Below are 17,856 nucleotides of genomic sequence, written 5' to 3'. Positions count from 1 at the left end.
CCCCAATGTGCGGCCTTGTCTCCACATCACTATTCTAAAAAGTTCATGGCTGTGTTCAACCGACTTCAGGTACAGTGGGGGTCCCCGGTCTCTGACACCTTTATTTTGGGGGTCACGGGCTGAAAAGGTTGACAACCCCTAACGTAGATTGTGGCTCTTGCGAAGTTATTTTTCAATAATTTGGTTCTTTGCTTGAGCAGGGTTGAGTAACACTGCTTTAGACATATTCTACTGATGTGGACATGCATCTGTGCTACATCAAAGTTAATACGGCTGTCCATTTATCATGTTCCTGTCTGTCATGGTCCAGAACCACACATGGAAAAATGAGTCATGGCACACATGCAGGCTGTCTAAAAGCCCTGACTTTTTACAGGCCAGTCTTTGCTGCAGGAGTGGCTCTTTAACCTGGACTGAACCAGAGGAGACAGCAGTGACTATTATGACTTTATCTTGTTTTTTCTCATTTTTGTTACAGCAAAAATGTATTTTGATTCCATAATCAGTGTTCAAACTCAGTCCCAACAAGGGCTGGGTTCTGGATCTAGGTCTAACCTGAGAGCCTAACAGGGTCAACTCTGAACCAGAAACTGTCAACCTCATCTTCAACAGAGATGAATTATGGAATTACAGAAAACTGTCCTCCAGTGGAGATTTTGGTGTTTTGTCAGAATCATGAAAGTCCATCAAGCAGGATCCCCAAACATGAGATAGGGGACTGGGTAAGAGCTACGTGAATGAAAATCAGTACACATGTGTGCCATGATTAGATGAAAAGAAAAGTCTCTGAGGGCCGTCCTCTAAAATGTACAGGAAGTGCACTACAAACAGCTAAAGGTCAAATTTTGATGTTTTGGGTGATTCACAAGTTTCATATTTTAACAGACTGGTCTGAGGGGTTTTATCTGACTGACTCCAGATTTTTGTTGCTCATTCTAGACAACCTGGAGATGTAAAGTTGTAGGAACTGTGAGTTTTCTCCACAGGGTGGCGCTGTGACCAGAGCCCAAACTTAAACTACTTTTTCTTGTATATTTCTTGCTGTGAAATTTAATAAATAATGCATTATACCTTTTTTATGCTTCTGTCAATCATCACCAAACTTCACAGGAATGATCACACATTGATCCTGAATACATTCATACATCAATATCATTACTCTGTCACAGCGCCCCCTTCTGGCAATTTGAACATTTCTGCCTCTGATTTTTAAAATGTTCTCTTTAAATATTCAGCCCCAGCACACCATTCAACCTAGGCTTATGATTTTTGGTGTGCATGTGTGTCATCATCAGACCTACACAAAAGCCTCCTGGACCCATTCCCAGATCCCAACAGGAAGTCCACTGGCTTCATCTAAATTTTAAAATAAGGCACTTTTTTTGGTGCCAAATGACTTAAGCTGACTTAAAAAAGTAGTGAGTAATGAGAGGGTCTCTAGAGATGTAAAGGAGTAAAAGTCTGATATTTAGCTGTCAGATGTAGAGGAGGTAAAAAAAAAAACCCTAACCCTAACCCTTCTCCAACCAGCTCTAACAATTGAATTTCAGTGAGGTTTCCAGCTGTGTGTGTTGTTCTGAGCTTAGATAAAGACATCAGAGTGTTGTTGCTGATTCTGGGTTCATTCTGAGTTTTTTGCTCTTAAAGAATCAGGACAGGAGAGAGATGGACAGTTTCTGCTCATTTATTCTCATCAGGTAAGAACCAACAGGTGTTCAGAGCTCAACCAGACTGGATTTAGAAAACCTTCTGGTCTCCTTGTGGAGCTCCTTCTACATGATCAGAGAGGCTGGTGTTTACCATCTAAAGAGATCATGTTGATGATCAGCTGATTGGTCCTGGTGGTCTACTGAACAGGACGGATCTTCATGCTGAATCTCTTCAGAGAGTAGTCATGGCTTTTCCATTGTTTCCACTCCACTCCTACAGCATAAAGAGTGCCATCAGCCCCCCAGCGATAAACCCCGTTTGGATTGGTGTTATGACAGCGATTATACCAGAACGCCCCCAAGTATGTTTTGGCACAGTTGCCAGACAACTTGTCCTGGTCTTTGTCAAAGGTGGAGAACTTCATTCCATTGTGACCGGTCAGAGAGTCTCCTAGAGAAACACCAGAACATCAGGATTTTAGACATTACTGCAGACATGAAGACCAAACAAACCATCAGAGTCACCAACAGTAAACACATCTTCTCCTTCATTACTATAAAAACAAGAACAGACGTCCTCACAGGTCGTCCTGAAACCAAAGAGAACTTCTGACTCACCGGCGCCTCCATCCTTGAATCCAGAAACATGCAGGGTGTATCCGTCTGTCTCAGAGTCGATGGAGAAGGAGGTGTAACGAGCAGACGCCGTGTTTCCATCAAAGTCCTCCATGTCCACCAGCAGCTCGAACTTCCTCCTCAGAGTCAGGTGGAAAATATTTTCAAGACCTGAGAAATCAAACACAGAAACATGAAGGAGAGGATGAGTTCCCCTTCATTAGGTCAGATTCTAAACGTCCTAGTTTGATATGTCAGCGTCATCAATCATCTCTGGACTTCCTGGTTTTTCTGTCTTACCGAGCCAGTACTCTCCAGCAGCGCTCCCAAAGCCCATCTTATACTGATCCCAGGGTCTGTAGAAGTTCACCGAGCCATCCATCCTCCTCTGGAACACCTGGAGGACAGGATGGAGGTTAGTTAGCTAAAAGACAAGGGGTCTGTTCAGAAAGTCCAAAAAATGACCTCCTGAGTCCTTTCCTCTCCACTTCTCCTTAACCTTGGTGAAAAACGTCTCAGGGTCAAGGAAAGGTGGGAGTGAGAGGATATGAAAGGAGAGCAGTGGTGATTAGGGAATCTGACTGCTCTTTCATAATGCTCATTAGAGCTTGGATTAAAGTGTGAAGGATTGAGCTGACACTCACCGTCCATCCTCCTCCCTCTGAGTCCATGTCACAGTACACCTGGAAACACAAGCACAGTTAGGATCAACACACTGATCAGTACTGCTGGGGTCTGCCGCCTGGTTTCCACTGGTGTTCAATTATCTGTAAATAAACAGACGATGCCCCCCTAAGCTGTTAAACTACATGTAGCCATTGGAGAGAGAGGATAATATTGTTCCATTTTTCATGAACATGTTAGATATTGAATAATGTTAAATATTCAGTTAGTGTCCTGGTACCCTAGACTATCAACAGTCCTAGATGATGGCTTAGGGTCCCAGGTCCACTTCTGAGCATCCCTATGTTAGAACATGGTGTTTGTTCTGGACAGACCATGACTAACACAGAGGTCCAATGCCAAAGCACCACTTGGGTTCAGATTAGGCAGGCTGTTCCCCTCAATCACTCCCTCCAGGTGTCTCCATCATTTCCCACATGGGCATTGAAGACTGTTAGAAGGACGATGGAGTCTCCAGGCGGCACCCTTGCAGGACCCCACTGTGAGACTCCAAGAAGGCTGGGTACTTCAAGCTGGTGCATGAGCACCAACAACAGTCAGAGTCTTGTCCTCTGAAACCTGCAGTTGCTACGAGATGACCCTCTGGTCCACCGGGGAAAAGTCCAACATAGAGGCTACCAGCCGGGGGCTTGTGAGAATCCCCACACCCATCTGGCACCCCTCACCCTGAGCAACTCCAGAGTACGACAGTGTCCAGCCTTTCTCCAGGAGTGGGGTTCTGGATCTAGAGCTGGACCCTGCAGGTAGTAGGCCCACAGGTTTGGTGGCTGCATGTATCCCTCTAGTCCCCTATCCCCCTACCCCAGGTCTGGCTCCCTGGGGGTCCCCTGGTTTCCCTCTTTGGGTGAGGTGTGTCCCCTAGTGCCAACTCAATCTCAGCATTGCTCTTCTGTAACCCACTTGTTCCCACCCTGGGGTCTGAGACCCCCTTAAAGGTGCACCATAGATTTCAGAAGGGTTCACGGCTCTGTCTGCTTCTGGTCAGTAAGATTAAAGACTAGGAACCACCGCTCTAACCTGCAGCCCAGAGAGGCTGAGGCTTACCTGGGCAGCAGACGTGGCTCCGATGGGGTAGATGGTGTACACTCCGCTGGGTCGGCTCTTATCTTTATGGATCTGACTGCAGTCCAACGGCAGTAAGGGATAACAGCTGATGAGCTGAGGAGCCAGGAGACAGACGAGGACTGGAACCAGCTGGAATAAAGGCTCACAATTTTATTTTACAGTCATTTTCTGAGGAAGACTGCAGGAACTCAGCAGTCCAACCAGTCAAGGTAACACAAAACCCTGCTGGTCTGTCAATAAGAAAACACAGAAAAATATATCTTTGGTTTATCTGAGACAGGACAGAGAAAAAACAAACATCTATAAAGTTTCCAGAATCACATTAAAGTTTTAATCTTTAAAGTTTGTATTGGTCTGCAGATCAATTTAAAGAACCCAGAAAGACCAACAGAGTCCAACAAACACACTGACAGCAGCTCTACATGTTTGGTTCTACATGAATATAACAAAGGAGAGAATTATTCAGACATTTATGTTTTATATTACAGTACTATCATCCTCAAACAGCCTCTAACAGTTAGCTCTCTACCTACCTTCATGGTGGAGTCTTTGCTGAAGTGAGCTGATGAAGATCAGACTGTAGAAGAGAAAGCAGTGATGAGTCTGAGTCGGCCAAAGGCCCAAAGTGATCCCAAATAAAGAGCAGTTAGGGAGCAGAAGGAGCCGGTTCTTGTTGCTGAGCAGATCACTGAGAGAGTAGTAATGTTTAGTTCATGATCGATCCATCTCTATGTACCGACTCTTTTATGAATCATGGAGGCCGACTCCAGAGAGCTTTTTCCCTCCTTTTGTTAACCTTAATGACATGATAGAAAACAATGGTTGTCTGTTCTGTGAACTGCTATGCCACAGGCACACCCAAGCAGTAACCAGTCTCAGCTTAAACACCGTGGTGTTTAGTTGATTTAGGGTTAGTGTACCCATTAAGCCCAGGCACCATTTAAGCCCATTTACAACTTTGAAGTCAATTTTTTTTAAAAAGAGGGGCCTTTCTAATGCTTTACATTATTTTGTCCAATCACACAATTTCTTAATTATATGTCAGTTTTTGTTTTACACCAATCACATTTGTGGATACTGAATAAGGCCCGCCTACATTTGTGCAGTCTCAAGGAGGCTCAGATAAAGTCGCCTCAAGACTTTGGTGTTTTGGGACCCCTCAGAAAAACCTCTTTTCAACTATTTTCAGCCACTGACTTGGTAAATACATTCATATTATGTAATTTGAGAGATTATTGATTTGTTTTTTGTGTATAAACAAGTAGTTTTTTGTCATTTCTTACCATTTAGTTTTATGTGAAGAGATGAGTCATGCTAGCTAGCGTAGTGAGCTAATAACTAGTCAGTACATGTAGCCCTACTGATAGATACACTGCTGAAGGATTCTGCTTCAAATTAAGACACATAAAAGGGTTTGGGTGGGTGAAATATTTTCAAAAAATGTGTTTTTTCCAAGGTGGGCTTAAATGGTACAGTGACCCAAAAAACAGCTAGTGTAAGCTAACTTTGAACAAGAACTCCTCGATAATTCAGAAAGTTTGGCAGAAGAGCGATAACTGTGATAGCAAGTTTTACAGCATATTTAGGCTACAGGCATTTCTTTATACATTTGTTTCATTTTGGTGAGAAAATATCTTTATTTCTCTGGTAGTCACTGTAGAACCATTTAAGCCCATCTTATGTGTTTCAATAGGAAATAATGACATTTTTGATAGCTTTTCACTGTAATCCTGTGTTGGATGTTGTCATACTAACTTCATTAACACGAGTACATCACAGATCACACACTGCCCAGAAGAATTGTTATGTCAGTATAATTTGCATAATAATTTGTTAACAGTGAGAAAAATGCCAACAAAATGGAAGAATTACAGCAACTGTCCTAAAATTATCATTGTTGTAAACCAAACATTAAATCCAAGTTCAGTAAGATATTGTTGATGCACTGTAATGTTATTTAATACTTTTAAAAACAAACACATTTTTTAATTTTGTCAATATTGAATAAAATGTTCAATGAAATGTTAAATAGTGAAGCCAGTGAAAATTAGTTTTAGGCCTACTTAGTCATGTTTGAGGTGGTCCATTGTTACAAGCCAAACATTAAATCCAAGTTCAAAAATATACATTGTGTTTAACATGCATAATATGTATGAATATGTGTATATAATACATTTTTATATTTCTGTCAGTAAATGTGGTTGTGGGCTTAAACGGTACTTCAGTACCAATTAAGCCCATGCCAGACTTTTGATTTAATTTCTTTAATCTGTTCTTTAACATATGCATAAGTGAATAAATGTACTTTCAAATGAGAGAATAATCCTTCATTTTAACTAATGATCATGTTAATAAACCATCTTAGTATCTATGAAAAATATGTGAACTTAGATTTTGGTGGGCTTAATGGGTACACTTACCCTAATAAAACCAACATGGTACTGCACACAAAGTTGTTAGGGACTGGAAGGAGCAGACGTTCCCATCACTAAAATACTGGTGTTTTTACTCCCTAGCTCCCTAACCCAGTATAGTCAGAAGAGAACCATGAAGTAGTGCTAAATGAAAAGGAGCAGAAAGCGTCTCATCCAATCTCAGAGAAAGAGCCTGAATCTCCATCATTAATGCTTTTCTCCCCTCTACCTCCATCTCTGTGTTTGCTCTCACCTTATAGAGTTCTGCAGCTCACCTGAGTCTTCGTGAGTCTTCTGGAGTCTTCGTGAGTCTTCTGGAGTCTTCTGGAGTCTTCGTGACTTCTGATCGAAGCTTGAAGTCTGAGATTCTGTGAGTTCATTTATACTCTCTTCTGTCGATCCCTCCCTTGACAAACTTCGTGTGACAACAGCTGCATTTAGGTCATTTCCTCTTGGCAGTTTCCAAAATGTCATAAAGAAGAAAACTTAATAACCACACATGACAGACCTGTTTACCCATCCAAACACATAAAGACCTCAGCATAAATGAATCCTGAATCCTGTTTGTATTCAGTCATGGTAAACATTCACGTACCTCCCTGTAGCATATCTAATAATATCAAGAAAGAGAACATGGCCCTGTAATCGTAGGAGAAGAGAGACTGCACATGTGTGGTGTTGCAGTGTGTCAGTGAGACATTGCCTTCAGTCTCAGTTTAGAAAGCTGAAATAGAGAAAATATGGACTCATTGTGAGCAAAAGTTATTTTCACGTTTTTGTAACGTTATGACGGATAGAGGAGGCCATACCACGCGACACAAAGAGAAGAAAGAAGCCACAATATAATATAAGCTCAATATAACAGAGGTCTTTCATTACATGTTGAACGATTTTAAACTCAGTCCTCAACAGTTCTGCAGTGACATTAACAGACTGGGCCCAGAAAGTCGAGGGGATTCCCACAGAAATAAAGTTTGAGAATGAGCAAAGTACATCTGTTTTAGAAACTGTGTGGGATCAGCAGTGTTGGTCAAGTTACTTGGAAATAGTGATTAGTTACTGATTAGTGATTACTTCTCCAAGAAAGTAATCCAGTTACTTTACTAATTAGTTATTTTGAAATGTAATTAGTTACTTTACTAATTACTTTACTTAGTTACTTTTCAAAAACATGATGCACAACCTGAATAGACTATAAATCAATGCCTGCCTCTGATTCTCTTACATGCTAGGGCGGCCTTGTTGCGCTGTAAAGTGGGATTAATCCAGTGAACTGTTACACCCACAAAACTTTTATAATTTACCGTCCAGATGTCAGCAGTGTTGGAAACAAAGTCTACATCTCTGAGTGCAGCCTTCAAATTAACGTCCATTATGTCGTATTTTCTCTCAAGGTATGTTGCAAATGACTTTCTCTGCGTCAGCTTGACAACGCTTTTGGTCGGTATTTTTTCTACGATGCGTCAGAATGATTCAGAGTCTACAGTGGAAATGAGCAACATGTCTTCGACAATATAGCCAGCGACGAGCCTCTTCAGTTCAGCGCCACTAAGTCCTGTCGCCCTTAAGTCTATTTTCACCTGTTTAGCAGGAGAGGGGCCCTCGGAATTGGATGTGGTAGCCGCAGCGGTCATGTCAGAGGGGGTCTCCGGGGGTTTTTCAGTGAGTTTCACATTCCTGTGCGGGGTTGCTAGGTGCTATGCTCAGATTTGAGGTGGAATTTTTCTTTCCATGCAGAGTGTTCAGCGTACGGTAATGTTTTTGTCATCTTTTACCTAGTCAAACTCAAAGTAATGTCGGTACTTCCAAGCATTAAACGCTGCATGTTCCTGCTCTCTCCTGCGCTCCATGTTGTCTTTTGTTGATCACTACATGTTTCTGTTGTTTACCACTGACGTCGCGCCACTCATACGTCATTGTCACGCGCGACTCATGAGACAGTCTCACAAAACGAAATCACGGTTTAGTAACGCAGCCTGCTTGTGGTAAAGTTACAGTATTTTTGCAATTGTAATCCCTTACTTTACTCGTTACTTGAAAAAAGTAATCGGATTACGGTAACACGTTACTTCTAACGCGTTACTGCCCATCAGTGGGGATAAGTGGGAAAATGATCTTTCACATTTATTTTCTGGGTGCAATGATTCATTTAATGATGCATTTCTGAATGAAATAATTTCTCTAAAAGACAGAAAAGAATTTGAAATGTTATCTGATATAAACAACACCAATAGGTTTATGAACGCTAAGTTTTCAGCAGATGGTAAAAAGAGGTGAAAAGTGTTATAGAAAAATGTAAACTGAAGAAGACTACTGGGTTTGATGACATTTCATAGGAAGTACTGGAGTCACCAAGGCTGTTCAGTATATTACCCGACTTATTTCAGTTCCGTGTTGATAACAGCATTATTCCAACACGGTGGCTTAAGACTGTCATTAAACACATCTCAGAATCTTTGAAAACGACCCCAGGATTCCCCTCAACTACAGAGGTATTAGGGCGCTTTCACATTAGGCCCAGTTGTTTCAAACCGCGCCGCGGCACGATTCTTCCCCTTCCCCCTCCCTCCTGGCATGCTGTCACACTCGCAACATCGAACTGTGCCAGGGCGCACTTATGTATTTACTCAGTCTGAAACAGCAGGTGGCGGTATGCACATAGCTGGTTTACAACCCCACGAAGGAGGAGAAAGAAGAAGAAGCTACCATTGCAACCACTGGGGTTATGACCTGAGCAAAGATTGTTTTTGTTTTGACCTGGCAAAAACTTAGCTTTTTATTCCCAATTTTTGCCACTTTTATCCATCCCCCCCCATTTTTGCCACTTTTCACCCATTTAAGCTACCTTTTGCTATTAAATAGCAGCTGTTTCCTATTTCTTTGCCCATTTTTGCCACTTTTATCCCATTCTTGCTCTTTTTCACAATTTGTTGCTCTTTTAAGGTACCTTTTTCCAGTAAAGACCACTTGTTTTTGATGTTTCTCTTTCTGTTTTTGACAATTTTTGCCACTCTTGACTGCTTTTTGCCTACAGTAGTCAATTTCTACCAATTTTTAAAAATTTTTAATGTTTTTGCCAATTTTGGACCATTTTTTGCCAACTGTAACTCATTTTTTTTGGTCACTTCTCACCCATTTTTACTACTTTCTGACCCGTCTTTGACTTTTCTCCCCATTTTCACCCCTTTTCACACATTTTTGCTGCTTTTTGACCATTTTTGCCACCTTTGATGTATTTTTTTTGCTACTTAAGCTGTTTTTGCCACTTTTCACCACTTATATTGAGGCTCTTGCAAAAGTATTTTTCAACAATTTGGCTCTTTGCCAGAGCAGGGTTGAGTAACGCAGCAAAAAAGGATGGAAAGAGACAAAATGGGGAGAAAAAGTGGAAGAAGAGTCAGAAAGTAGCAAGTTACAAAAGATAAGTTACAGGTGGCAAAAAATATGAGTGAAAAGTGACTTCATCCATGGATGATTAACATCACTTTTTAAGATGCCAGCACCTTCGTTCTTCATATCTGCACATCTGCTACAGTTCAGAGGATTAAATGGGCTCGTGCTGTGCAGATACAGCAGTTTTTGAGGTGACAGGAGACTTTTATGCACTTTTCAGTGCTTACATTGTGGCTCTTGCAAAGGTATTTTTCAACAACTTGGCTCCTTGGTTGAGCAGGGTTGAGTAACACTGGTCTAAAGTGTGTGGGACTGTAGGTCCTGTTTGTAAGACAGAGAAAGTGGTAGAGGATGGTAGTAGTTTCTTTAGAGCTGTAGCTAAGGCAGGTAGTGGTAGTCAGACATGTCATGGTCAAACTAGATTAGCTGTTGTTTAACATATAGAATAGATATGTCTCACTGAATGATTATATTCAATGAGACGTATTGCAGTTTGTTGCTACCTGCCTGTGAATGTATATCTTCCTGAGCCTTGTGGTGCATGTGCCAACCGTCCACAGGCATCTTGACCAACACCTCAGCCCTGAGAAAACATCCAGCCAGAAGAACAATATCCCCTCTGTTTGCAGCATCATCAGTAACACACCCTCTTCCAGCCCAGCTGGCATATGTTTGCATATAAGTATATTACAGTGGGCTGACGGTCACATGGCCTTTGGCTACGTGAGGCTCCAGCCTTGAGGAAGTTCCTGAGAAGGCAGATGTTTACTAGACCAGGAGGAATGATCAATGTGATAAACGGGAGAAGGAGGGCTTGGACTCCTGCCTGGACTCAAACACTGTTCAGTTCCAGTTAAGTGTTTTGGTATTAATTAAGTGTGTAGTTAGGTGCACATAGACACATACTACATGCACACTTACAGTCATGGATGAAAGTATTGGCACCCCTGGAATTTTTCCAGAAAATACACCATTTCTCCCAGTGATTGTTGCAGTTACAAATGTTTCTGGTATACATGTGTTTATTTCCTTTATGTGCAGTGGAACAACACAAAAAAACAGAAGAAAAAAGCCAAAATTGACATAATTTTACACAAAACTCAAAAATTGGGCCGGACATATAACATATATACTAGAGCTGGGCAATTAATGGCAAATTAGATTAAATTGCAATATGGCGTGCGGCAATATTCAAATCGCAGACAGTGCGATATTTCTTTAACCTGAAATGTGTCAAAATCCCAGTTTGTTACAGTCTTTTCTTCTTTTTAATGCTTTATACCAGTGTTTCTCAACCCTGCTCAACCAAAGAGCCAAATAGTTGAAAAATACCTTTGCAAGAGCCACAATCTAAGAGGTGAAAAGTGGAAAACACAGCTTGAAGTAGCAATAGAAATAATTTAAAGGTGGCAAAAATGGTGAAAAAGCAGCCAAAATGGGTAAAAAGGTGCAAAAAGTGTGGGGGAAAAATGGAAAAAGGGTCAGAAAGTAGCAAAAATGGGTGAGAAGTGAGAAAAAAATGAGTTACAGTTGGCATAAAATGGTCCAAAGTGGCCAAACCCTGGCAAAAAAGAGTGAAAATTGACTACAATGGGCAAAAACTAGGAAAAAGTGGTATTCAATGGCAAAAGAGAGCTTAAATGGGTGAAAATGAGAAAGGGTAAAAAGGGGCAAAAATGGGATAGAAGTGGTAAAAAAATGGGTTTAAAGTCACAAAAAAGTGTCAAAAGTGGCAAAAAGTAGGAAAACAGTGGTTTTCAAAGGCAAAAGGTTGGTTAAATGGGTTAAAAGTGGGAAAAATGGTGAAAAGACAGAAAGGATTTGATTTCCATTCATGGATTTGCCAGAGAACCTGAATTTCCAGGATGCCACTGAATGCATCAGAGACACAGCCCCTTAAAATTTTGTCTACGTGTGCAACAAACTTTAAAGCCTGGATGGTGTGACTAACCTTGCAAAGCAGATGGATACGCCCGTTTCCTTGTTTCTCACTGGCGAATCCATCTTGCAAAGCTCCCATCTGGGCGGTACTTTCAGGCGCAGCAGAGACGTGACGTAAACAAGCAGCAGCAAGAGCTGGTGCAGTTATGGAGGAAGAGATTAGCGTGGATGCTGCTAAAGCGCCAGTTTTATCAGAACTTGACGACATTTCTTGGTTAAAAGAAGAACGAAGAACAGCAGTGAGTTGTTTTCTTTTCAAAAACAACAAAAGTCGAGTACTGACATGTCTATAGTCGCCATGTTTCGCGTTATTCTTCAGTAGCTGCGCACGCGCAGCTCAATAGTGGCTACGTCACGTGTTTTGTTGCCCTGATTGGCCCGTAGAGATGTGACAGACAGAACATTCATCCAGTCACACTCAGAGTTTTTTTCAAAGCCTCTGCCTTTTCTCAAATGTTTCCTATAGAAGCTTTCACAGATGGATGTGTAAAACACATCCATCTGGCGTGTCGGGTTATGGTGTGACTGCGTTTATACGAAACACGGATGGCGTGACTGCAGAGGGCAAAAAGTAGGAAAGAAGTGGGATTTAATGGCCAAAGGTAGCTTAACTGGATGAAAAGTGTCAAAAAATGGTATAAAAGGGCAAAAAAATGTTTCCCTTTTTTAAAGGTTTTCTGAGGGAAAAATATATATATAAAATAAATATAAATTATATTATAAATTATATTAATTATACTTTTATATCATTATATATAAATATATAATGAGGACATAAAAGAGCCACTAATAATCACATGTTCAGTATGACTGCCTTTAAGTTGCTATCAGTCTATTCATTTTGCTCCATGCAGAAGTTAGCAGAGCAAATCCCTTTTTTTTTCTGGTTGATGGTTCTGCGCCTCCCCTGGAGTTCTGTGGCGCCCCCTAGGGGAGGCCCGCCTCACACGTAGAAAACCGCTGGTGTACATCAATAAACACAGCTTCTCTGTCCTGTTCATTATCTACAGCTGCTGCTCTGTTTTCTACAAACTTCACTAAATCATATTTATCAATAAAAACATCAAGTTTGTTTACAAATAATTTCTCAAGAATTTTAGAAAATGGAGGCAGCAACGCAACAAAAAGACAATAATTTATCACCAAACTTTCAGTCTGATTTATTCACATTTACTGAGAACGCCCAGTGTGACCTGTTAGTCACTTCTTTGACACTAGGGGGCGGTGCTGTAGAAAAAATGACAGAAATGTGTGCTATGAGGAGTGTTTGGTCTGTTTCCTGCCCCCATAATTTTCCTTTGAGGGGAAAAAGGTCTGTGTTCTTGTAAATGTTCCATGTGTTTTAGAACAGTAGTTCTTTTTCAGGACTGTGTGTGTGTTTGTGTGTGTAAAAGTGAATAAAGAGGCCACATTTTATTATTTTTTGGAGTGTGGAGATCAGTCAGATTGACCACCAGGTTCTTGGTCCCCCCTTCCTCTGGTGAGCAGGTCTTAGAGGAGTCCTGGTGGTGCCAGACTTCTTCCATTAGAGGATTATTGTGAGTCACTCCTCTGTGGCGTTTTTGGCCAGTAGCCTTCCTGGTAGGCCGTTAAGCATCGCCACCACTCGTGCATGAACAGAGCCCGGGTGTGTTGAAGGTGTCATGAGGAAGGTTATATAACTCATCAGAGGCACATAGAGGAGGGGTGTCAAACTCAAGGCCCGGGGCCCAAATCCGGTCCATGGTACAGTTATACCCGGCCCACAAGACCATGAATACTCCTGTTGTAACTGGCCCACCAGTAAAAGGTCTGCAGAGTTCTTCAGTGTAAAAATGTAAATCTCAGTAATTCAAAGTATCCTGAAGTCATAAAACTGTAAAAAAGAAAAGAGAAGAAATAATTATTACTATGAAATACATCATCAATATATATTACTATATTACTATTTAATGTCATATTTAGACCTTTAAGATTCACAATTTTAAATTCTGTCATGTTTTCACCTTTTAAACTCGTGATTTTAAATATATTCTCAAATTTTGACCTCTAAAACTTACCAAATTCCTGTATTTTGACCTTTAAAACTTATGATTTTGACTTTTTATCCGATATTTGAAATTTTAAAATGTATTACTTTGAATTTTATTTCACATTTTCATGGATAAAACCCTGATTTTATCTCATACTGTGACCCTTCAAACTATGATTTTGAAATTCTTAATCATAGTTTTACTGATAAAACTCATGATTTCCAGTTTTATCTCAGAATTTGACCTTTAAAACTTATTATTTTGAATTTTATCTCCTATTTTGACTGAGAAACTCGTGACTTCCAGTTGTATCTTGTATTTTGATCTTTAGAACTCATCATTTTGAATTTTATCTCGTATATTTGACTTAAAAACTCATGATTTTGACAATTTATCTAATATTTTGAATTTGAAAATGTATCATTTCTGAATTTTGTCTCATATTTTGACTGGTAAAACCCATGATTTACAATTTTTTCTCATATTTGACTGAGAAACTTTGGATTTCCAATTTAATCTCTTTATAGCACATTTAAAACTCATGATTTTGACTTTTTTACTTTTATATTCTGAAGCTTAGATGTATTATTTTGACCTTTAAAACTCATGATTTTGAATTTATCTCGTGTAATTCCCTTTTAAAAACTTTTTTTGACTGTTAATTTCATGTTCTGACCTTTTGATCTTATAAGTTTGACTTTTTATCTCGGATTTTTAGCCTTCAAACTCATCATTTAGACTTTTATTTCTTTTGTAAATACATTTAAAATAATATTTTACTGAAGGACGAACTTTAATCACACACGTAACCAGATAAGGCCTTTTTAAAGTGATTAAACGTTATTTTTAAAGGGAGTTGTTTTGGTAAAGAAAGGGTTATGTTTACAGTTGGAAGATGACGTCAGTGTCAGCTGTGCCTCGCGCAAGCGCTGTCCGCGTGCACGCACGTGTGTGTTTGCGTGCGTGTAGGTGTGCGGATGATTCAGCAGCTCGTGCAGCAGCAGTCAGCCTCAGCCCTCTGCTCATGGACAGCACACGGATTTACCTGAATAACCCCACATTTCTCCTGATCCGTTAACCGCTGCAGCTAACCGTGAACCCCTGGAGATCATAGATGTGAACGGGAGACCCCGTAGTGTTCGGAGGTGTTTAGGCCGGAGAGAAGCAGCGACAACACCGCAGCGAGGACGGCTCTGCCCCGCTGTCCTCTCGGCTCCCTCCCGGTGGATTTTATCGCCTTTGACGGGACTCTTATCGCCTCGTGTGGTTTTTTATCGGACTCTTTGTGTTTGGATTTAATTAAACGTCTCCAGTTTAACACCTAGCAGCTCTCATTCAACCACCTTCACGGCGACATTTCCGCGTTTTGACGTCTGATGCTTCGTCTACCCGGCAGGTGAGTTTCAGTCACACACCGACAGGATTTCGTCACTTTAGCACAACCACGTAGCATTAAAAAATAATAAATATATACTCTTTGAACCACATACGTCCTCCATTATCACCTTACAGGTGAAACAGGGGCATTTTCTAATGCCGTAACGTCCATTAACGGCTGTTTTAATGACAAGTGACGGTAAACTCATTCAGACCACACCACGGCAATGGGAGCCTTCCTTCAGCTAAACGTTCATGAAAACCATTCAAATACACCCTGATATACACCAGTATAATAAGAAGCTGCTTTATAATCCGTCGTCATAATATATTAATTACCATGTAACGATCCTACCAACCCAAAAGCATACTATTAATGGAAAGTCATGGGACAAAATGACACTGTTGAAAATGACTCACCGTTAATGTTTGTGATCGATCCAGTACAACCCTGAGCAAATACTTTCTTTACTAGGACAATTCAAATGTGTTTAATCAAATTTTTAAAGTCTGACAGAAATGGTACAGTCTTAAAGCATCATATTTTTCGGGTAAATGTAGGTCATAATAATACTATCTTAAACTACATTTTATATACTATATTCTATCTGAACTATATAAAGAAAGGCAGCAGGGAAGGCAGGCATTTGCTTGGTGCCGCTGAAAAACGTTCAACCCCCAGTGGCTCAAAAAGTACAAATCTTGCAATGACAGTAGGAACCCCCCCTAAGGGGGCCCCATCTGACAGCACCTGTTAGGTTACAAGTATGAGCATTATTCCTCCTCACATCTACATGAAAACAATCCGTTAAAAACATTTTTTTTGCTTTCTAAGAAGTTCTGTGCTCAGACAATGATGTCTTGAAACAGTTGCTGTTGTTCGACAAAAGTGACCCTAAACGCTGCAGCCATGCCAGGTCAGTAAGAGGGACTGTAATTAAACAACACACCTGTCCTAACTGTGTTATGCTGTGGTGTGCAGCGTCACATGCTTGCTTTCCTCTCTGCAGTAGAGCTGGGCAATTCATCGAAAATCAGATTAAATCGCAATATGACCTGCTGCAATTTTCAAAAGCTTCAATATTTATTTTCTTTGACCTGAAATTTGTGTCAAAATAGCAGTTTTAAACTTTTTTTTTTTTTTTTTTTTTTTGCAGCAGAGATGTTATGCATGACACGTCATGCAATCATTCAGGTGCCATTTTGTTTAGAATAGCTCACAAAAAAATTCTACCTTCTTCATTTTTGTACTTTTAAAAAAATGTAACATAGGAATGGCAAAAAACCCTTAAATGCAATAATTCATACCCAATCTGCAGTACAGTATGTCCCTACTGGTGTTTGGCATTCCCAGGGGACTGGGCTTCTGGGCTTTTTCTTCGACATTGTGGAACAGTCTACCTGTTGAAATCAGGCAGACATCTTCCACTGACATATTTAACGCAAAGCTGAAGACCCACTTGTTTACTGTTGAGTATGAGTCTTGTTTGTTTTACTGATGTCCTTTTTATTGTTTCAGTATGTTTGTACATGTTTGTGGATTCTCTGATGTTTTTTATTGTCAAGTTGATTTTATCTCTATACAGCACTTTGACTGAAAGCGTTTCATAAATAAATTTATTATTATTATTATTTATACGAGTCGAAATCATCAGACTTAGACACTTGTAAAGAATTGTTCAGCCCTTGTTTAGGAAAAAAAGAAAGTTATGGAATAATCACATCAGGATTGCAATACTTGGTGGTGGGGGGGGGGGGGGGGGTGTTCCAGATTATTTTTCTAAATCGTCCAGCTGTACTCTGCATCTATTGCGGTGGCTCGGGAGGGGTGGAGGGTCTGGGACTCTTTTCTGCTCTGTAATGTACATATAGGTTAAATATATTTTAAAAATCCTGACTAGAATGTGCAATGGTGTATTAGGGCCACCCCAACAGATTGGGCAAAAATGAGGAAATTTTTGGGAATAAATAGACATTTTCAAGATTAAACAAGTGAAAATTTATAAGAAAACAACCTGAGATTCAAGAGTTTTAAAAATTGTAAATTTACAGGAAAAAAAAATCAAACCAGAAAAACTCAGAGAGCGCAGACCTCCACCATCAGCCCTATCTCCCAATAGTACAGAATCCTTTAAAAACATTCCTGGATCCAGACGGTGATCTGGATCACTCCCAAAATCTAATCAGTTCTTCCTTATGCCATTACTGACATTTCCTAAAAATGTCATCAAAATCTGTCCGCAGCTTTTTGAGTTATGTTGCTAACAAATGAACAAACTAACCCTTGGCAGAAGTTAATATCAGTGTTTAAAAATCTTAAATTTTGACATTAAAATCCCCAAAATGCCAGGTTTTTAAAATCATACATATCCAAAATTGTAAAGTCAAAAATTTACAAGAAACGGATCTGAAAACCGAGCGGTTGGGTTTTCAACTTTTCCACTCTGTTATCTCAAAAAGTCAAACTTTTGTCTGCAGACATTTAAGTTTTTAGAAGCAACAAGACATGATGTTAGGAATAAGCATGATAGAGTTCCTCTCCTGTTCTTTTCTTTTCTCTTTGTAAATTTTTTTGGACTGGTTTTCATGTGGGAAATAACCAACAGGTTAAGCTGTGTTGGAATGCCCGACCGTCTTGAATGCACCATGACAGCAGTGCGCTCGAAGCTGCGACTGTGTCACCTTTAAATGACGTCACAAGACTCA

At 40.2% G+C, this 17,856-nt stretch overlaps 2 protein-coding genes across 5 annotated transcripts in view; one reads left to right on the top strand and one right to left on the bottom strand.

Annotated features, from left to right (window-relative positions):
• Positions 1-1,668: 1,668 nt before the first annotated feature.
• On the bottom strand, positions 1,669-4,579 carry LOC121528037 (microfibril-associated glycoprotein 4-like; the record flags this gene model as incomplete). Its single annotated transcript, XM_041815143.1, has 6 exons — positions 1,669-2,100; positions 2,268-2,435; positions 2,565-2,661; positions 2,909-2,947; positions 3,993-4,142; positions 4,547-4,579. Coding segments are annotated over 6 exons (741 nt in total), but the record flags the coding sequence as incomplete, so codon positions are not given.
• Positions 4,580-14,754: 10,175 nt separating this feature from the next.
• The window catches only part of LOC121528350 (serine-rich coiled-coil domain-containing protein 2-like), an 82,279-nt gene continuing 79,177 nt past the window's right edge, over positions 14,755-17,856 (top strand). For all 4 annotated transcript variants that reach the window (XM_041815775.1, XM_041815772.1, XM_041815776.1 and 1 more), the window contains exon 1: positions 14,755-15,169. The gene's annotated coding sequence lies outside the window, so the exon portion shown is untranslated. The remainder of the gene's footprint in view (positions 15,170-17,856) is intronic.

This window comes from Cheilinus undulatus, linkage group 20 (assembly GCF_018320785.1).
Source record: "Cheilinus undulatus linkage group 20, ASM1832078v1, whole genome shotgun sequence".
NCBI lineage: Eukaryota > Metazoa > Chordata > Actinopteri > Labriformes > Labridae > Cheilinus > Cheilinus undulatus.
This window is presented reverse-complemented; position numbering and strand designations above follow the sequence as displayed.